This window comes from Nicotiana tabacum, chromosome 2, assembly GCF_000715075.1.
Source record: "Nicotiana tabacum cultivar K326 chromosome 2, ASM71507v2, whole genome shotgun sequence".
In the NCBI taxonomy this organism is placed as follows: Eukaryota; Viridiplantae; Streptophyta; class Magnoliopsida; order Solanales; family Solanaceae; genus Nicotiana; species Nicotiana tabacum.
In genome coordinates this window covers 64,475,407-64,482,179 of record NC_134081.1, presented here as the reverse complement: position 1 = coordinate 64,482,179, position 6,773 = coordinate 64,475,407, and the positions used below count along the sequence as shown (strand labels likewise).

The following is a 6,773-nucleotide window of genomic DNA, read 5'->3' as shown; positions in this document are numbered from 1 at the left end:
GTTATATTTCTATACACTATATTAAATAATAAAATAATAACTAATATTTATTAAAATAATATTATGATATATTAAATTATAATTTTATAAGATGAATATTGATGGCAGGTTAGAATTGCGTGATTTAGTCGCCTATTTTCACTCTAATTCACTGCATTTTACTTGTGTTGAGCTATAATTTATAGTATTTTGTACTTATTGCGTGTTTTATGCCTTGTAGGAGCGATCCCGAATTATGCAGATGTTGTGGAGCTAATTCTAGTAACTCGGGGGTCAACGGACGAGTAGTGCACTTAATGGGAGAAAAGAGTTGAGCAAGAGCGAATTTCAGATGCGCGGCCGCGCATGAGGGCGCGCAAATGATACAGTACTCTGCCAGACATGCGCTCCATTCTGGGAACTTTACCCACGCCTATTTTGGTAAATTCGGAGGTAACTCTTTTTGACCTATATGAAGCCTAGCTCGTCTCAAAACAAGGCATCAGAGATTTTGGGAGCAACTTTTGGAGAGAAGAAGGCAAGGAAACAACAGAAGTTCTAATCACTTCATTCAATACGAAAGTTTGTTTGATTTTGTGAATCGTATGTCTTCTTATTCTTCTAATACTCTTGTGATGAGTAAATCCGCCACTATGGAGTAATTTTTCTTAGGGTTACTGACGGATATTGTGATTTAACTATTATTTTGGGTTTTTACTCTCTGTTAATTGCCTGAATTCATTGAATGAGTTATTAATTGAATTGCAAGGCCAATTGTAGTTTTACTTTAATTAAAAGAGGAGTGTTGCTACAATTCGCATTGTGTCATATTATTTGGGTTGATTTTACGCTTCTCATAGGTAATCGAAAGAGCTTAATGTCACGACCCAGAATTTCCACCGTCGGGACCGTAACATTCCACTTGCTAGGCAAGCCGACGTTAGAGAATTATTAAGCCAATCCTAATTCAATTCAGTAAATAATAACAAATAAGCTAAAATAAAATAGAACGAGTGCAGAATAATATAAAACTTCATTAATTACTACCACCCGGATCTGGAATCACAATTCACGAACTTTTAGGATTTACTACAAGTAAAAGTCTGATTGAAATACAACTGTTTGAACGAAAGAAACAGTAAAAGAAAAGAACCGAAAAGATAGACGGGGACATCAAGGTCTGCGAACGTCAACAGATCTACCTTGAGTCTCCGATGAACCAGTCCGAGTTGCTACGCCTCTCGATCAGCTGGGACCAATACGAAAATCTGCACAGGAAGTGCAGAGTGTAGTATCAGTACAACTGACCCCATGTACTAGTAAGTGTCGAGCCTAACCTCGACGAAGTAGTGACAAGGCTATGACAAGACACCTACATAACAAACCTGTGTAATTTAACAGTATATGTACAAACAACAATTAAACATGTACTATTGGGAAGGGGGACATGCTGAGGGAAATACGAGATAAAGAACTATAGCAGAATGTAACTTGAACAGCCAATATACTATGAACCAATAAGAACAAGTAAACACAGTAAAGGAAAAAATGCACGGCATCACCCTTCGTGCTTTTACTCTCAACCTCACCATAAAATCAATAGAAATGGCACGACAACACCCTTCGTGCATTAACTCTCATAACATGGCACGACATCACCCTTCGTGCATTAACACTCACAATATGGCACGGCATCACCCTTCGTGCATTAACACTCACAATATGGCACGACATCACCCTTCGTGCATTAACACTCTCCCTTACCATAATGCAATAAACAAATAACAACAGGGAGATAGAATAACAAGTACAAGCCTTACTTCAATATTTGGTTCCACAATATCAACTTCAACTTCAACTTCAGAATCAATACTCAATTATCATCAGAAGATCCACAAATATGATAAGAACGATCAATTTAACAATACTAGTCTAAACATGGATAACATGAACAAAGGAAGCTATAATGGCAAGAAATCAAACCCCACCCGCATGCTTTAACCCGACTACAATGCATAAGTACTCGTCACCTCACATATACGTTGTTCCCCAACATTTAAACATATAGCAAATAGACAAATAAGTCTTATTCCCTCAAGTCAAGGTTAACCATGATATTTACCTCGCTCCGAAGACCAAACTCAAAGCTCAACCACGGCTTTTCCTTTTAAACAAGCCTGCGAACCAATAAAATCTAGCAATTTACCAACCAAACGATTCAAATTAAGCCTTAGAAATTACCCATAATTGTAAAGAATTCAATTTAGGCAATTATTAAAAAAGTCAACAAAAGTCAACACTCGGGCCCGCTTGGTCCAAACCCGAAATTCGGACCAAAACCCAATTACACATTCATTCCGAGCCTGGTTATATGATTTATTTTGGAATTCGACCTCAATTTGAGGTCTAAATTCCTAATTTACCAAATCCCTAATTTCTACCCAAAAACTCCCAATTTCCACCATGAAAACTTTATATTTTAGGTTGAAAACTTGTGAAATGTAGTGAAAGATTGAAAGAAAATAGGTTAGAATCACTTACCAACGAATTGGGGAAGAAGAAGTCTTGGAAAAAATGCCTCTAATGTTTTAGGTTTTGAAAATTTGAGAAATGAATCAAAAATCCCGTCTAAGTCATAGTTGTTCAGCTGCAGATGTTGCATTTGCGAACTGGGCGAAGCCCGCAAATGCGAATATTTCATCGCAAATGCGAGAAACATCACACCTCTGAATTCTTCGCAAATGCGAAGAATAGTTCGCAAATGCAAACTCAGGCTTAGGATCTAGACAACGACATCCTTTAGAGTTAGATGCATAACCAAGAAAGATACAGTGAACAGAAAGGGGTGTGAGCTTGTGAGGTGCTCGGGTAGAAAGGTTAGGGAAGCATTCACAACCAAAGACTCTAAGAAAATTATAGTCTGGAGGTCTATGAAAAAGCCTTTCAAAAGGAGAGAGTCCTTGGAAATTAGGCGTTGGCAATCTATTAATTGTATAAACAGCATAATAAGCAGCATCAACCCAAAATTGAGATGGTAAAGTAGCCTCTGCAAGAATGGTACGCACTATTTTAATAATGTATCTATGCTTCCGTTCAGCAACCCCATTTTATTGAGGAGAGTCTGAACACGACTTACGAAAGAGAATACCCGAGTTGGAAAAATGTGAGAGCATAGCTTTGTTATCAAATTCACCTCCTCCATCACTTTTAAAAGTCTTTATTTTAGAGTTAAATACGTTTTCTATTAGTTTTTGAAAAGCACAAAAATGTGTAAAAACTTCTGATTTACTCTTCATAGGGTATAACCATGTAAAACGAGAGAAATCAAAAATAAAAATAACATAATATTTAAATCCCAAGTTTGATAAAATTGGCGACTGCCAAACATGAGTGAAAAATGTCTAATGGAAAACAACTACAGCGATCCACTAAACTAAATGGTAAACGTTGAGATTTTCCTAATCGACAAGGGACACAATCATTATTATAACAATTAATCAAACTAATGTAATTATTTTTTCTAAGACGATCTAAAGTATAAGCTCCATTGTGACCTAAACGACGATGCCAAATATCTCCAGACTGACGTAGAAAAATACATGCTTGAGGATGAGAAGACACTAATGAAGATGCTAGCGGATAAACATCACCCTTACTGGAAGTTTGCAGGAGAGTTTGACCCGAGGCTTTGTCCTTAACAGAAGCAGAACAATAATCAAAATTAACAGCACAATTGTTATCCTTACACAACTTCTTTACGGAAATTAAATTATGGTGAAGTCGAGGAACATGAAATATGGAGCACAAGTGTAATGAACGAGATACAAAGGGTAACTGAGTATATCCAATGTTTTTAATATTAAGCAAAGTGCCATTTCTGACCAACACACGATCAGAGCCAGTATAAGGTGATTTATGTAGAAAATTACCTTCAGATGGGGTCATATGAGCGGACGCAGCAGAGTCAAAGTACCAAGTAGCATCATTTGTTTCACCAAATGACATAGTAGCAAAAGACTTAGGAAGATCATTAGCAACAAAAGCATGATTAAATCGATTGGTACACTGTAATGCAGAGTGACCGGGAGACCCACAAATTTGACAAATGGTAGAAGAAGGATGTGCTCCTAAGACTTCTGCAGATGGTGATGTTGAACTAGTAGATTGTGAATGATAGGAAACATGGGAATTACTACCAATACCTGATGAAGACTGTCCATGAAAACCGTTGCGTGAAAAATTATTAGGTGAAGAAACTTGTTTTGATTGACCGCGACCACCAAAGAAGCCTCGACCTCTTCCTCCACGACCCCTTCCTCTAGATGAGTAAGACCGACCTCTGCCACGACCCCCTTGAGATATTGATTGATTACCAGAGACAAAAGAGGAGTTAGGAGATACATTCTGGGCAGCAAAGGCTTGATGGGAGACAACAAGGTCTAGTTCTTTGAGGCGTTGCAACCGTTGATCATGAAGCAAGAGTTTGGTACGAAGTTCTTCAAGAGATAGTTGGCCTGAATAATGTGTAATGATGCCAACTAGTGTGTCATACTCTCTTCCCAACCCAATCTGTCCTATAGATGGGAAAGAAGGCAGACCAATCTGTCCTATAGATGAATCTAGTCGAATACTAGGAGCAACAGAGTGAAGGGGGAAAAAGTATTGTAATGGAGACAAAGGGGGAATTGAATCAGATGACGAAATATCCGATATTGATTGGGTAGTTGCAACAGTTGTTGTAGGAAAAGGAAGCGAGACATCTGAAGAAAGGGGAGTAAGCGACTGGGAAGCCATAGTAGCGTGAAAGAGGTAAAAGAAAGTGGTAGGACAGTTGGATTGTACTGGACGTCTGATACCATGAACAGAGAAGTGATTTCAAGGCCACAAAGCATCTCTGCAGAGCTGTTCATATATATATATATATTGAATACAAAGGGTAAGGGAAGTAGGTAATGTAGTACAATACAAATCAAACTCTCGAGTCCTACAAGTATATGGACTAGGAGTCCTAATAGACACAGTTTCTTAAACAGGTTTACAAATTCGAATGGCAATATCTAAATTGGATAATTTTTTAGACTCTCCTTTAACAATGTAAGACAAAAATAGAATGAACTGTACCTTCTTTTGTTCCTTTTCCTCTCAATCTAACAATTCTCCATCCCAGACGGGGAAACGAACTATGTGTCAACACTTAGTGATGATATTTGAACGTATATATATAGGCAAATCGTCAGATATTCTTATCCCTCCGCTCTCATTTTCTTTCTATCTTATTATGTAATTCCTATTTTATTCCTCATAAAATGAACTCTAATTTAGTTTAAGGGGCAAATCACAAAAAAATAAGAGGATAGGATGTAAATAAAAAAATAGTACATACATTAGGTGAGCAAAATGCAAAGAAGCCTACGATCTTCTCTTGTTTTAGTAGGAAAGAGAAGTTACTAATAAATGATTCTAAAAAGTCATTAATTACTGAATGATTGTATTCATTTATTAGGGGAATCCAGTCATTATTGATTGAGAAAATGACAGCATATTGTCATCTCCTGTACTCAATATAATCCAAATTTCTTTTTAATATTCCCTAAATCCTTTTGTTTACACTGTTGCCGAACTTTTTGAAACCCCCTCATCCTTGCTTTTCACTACCCACTTTATTTAGGATCTCTTAGGGGTTGCTTCAGTGGTGAGCACCCTCCACTTTCAATTAATAGGTTGTGAGTTCGAGTCACCCCAAGAGTAAGGTGGGGAGTTCTTGGACGGAGGGAGCCGAGAGTCTATCGGAAACAGCCTCTCTACCCAGAGTAGGGGTAAGGTCTGCGTATACACTACCCTTCCCAGACCTCACTAGTGAAATTATACTGGATTGTTGTTGTTGCTGTTACAGTGCAGATAACTAAACAAAGTTAGTTAGCAACTTTTAGAATAAATAATTCTGATATGATGATGAAGTTAAATAAAGTAACTATTGTGGTTTCCTTGACTTACTCTTACTATCTATTACTAATAATCTTAGAAATAGGTATTTAAAAATGGCTAATAATCTATCCCAATTTGTGGTACCTGATGAATTACATTGTCCCAGATTCATTTAACATAAAAAGAATAATATCTGTCATAATCAAAAGTTTGTTGGAAGCTCTATTCAAATTTCATCTTTATAAAAAGTCGATCAATTTAGATATCAGTGTACTGCTTTTTAACGTTTCTTGAGTTGCCGATATCAAACTTTTAGAAGAAACCAACGCTACCGAAAAAATGCAGCTACTTATATAACTTACAATCTGTTCCATCCATTGAATTAGCACTTGGATGATAAAACTTTCTAAATTACTCCCTCCACTTCATAATAAGTGACTTTTTTACCTTTTTATTTTGGTTCAAAATAAGTGTCCTTTTATATAATCAAGTTAACAATACATAAATTTTAGGGATTGTTACACAAATAACTCGTCAGATTTAATGTTTACTTTTTCTAACTGGTATTCATAAATTATACATTGATTATACATACTTATGCATATATTATACATAAATTGTTTCGCCGGCTATTTATAATTTAAATATAATTTACTCAAAGCACCTTTTTTAGGAATTAATATTTTTTTCAAGGGGCATGCCAAGATCAAAAACTCGAGTAACATTTCACTTCTATTCCAATTTCCAAGGCAGACAGGGAAGAGATTAGGAAATAGTGCCAGCCCCCCCCCCCCCCCCCCAAAAAAAACCCCATCCCCCAATTCGTATAGCAAACTTCTAAAATTATTAGGCTCTATTTGGGTCCCATT

At 36.6% G+C, this 6,773-nt stretch overlaps 1 protein-coding gene across 1 annotated transcript; it reads right to left on the bottom strand.

Annotated features, from left to right (window-relative positions):
* Window positions 1-1,021: 1,021 nt before the first annotated feature.
* On the bottom strand, window positions 1,022-4,949 carry LOC107770174 (uncharacterized). Its single transcript, XM_075229074.1, has 3 exons — window positions 3,909-4,949; window positions 2,102-2,156; window positions 1,022-1,247 (listed from the first exon to the last, which is right to left on the bottom strand). Exons 1-2 carry the CDS (start codon window positions 4,771-4,773, stop codon window positions 2,128-2,130), a joined length of 894 nt encoding a protein of 297 aa, XP_075085175.1. The 5' UTR covers window positions 4,774-4,949; the 3' UTR covers window positions 1,022-1,247; window positions 2,102-2,127.
* Between the last annotated feature and the right edge of the window lie 1,824 nt (window positions 4,950-6,773).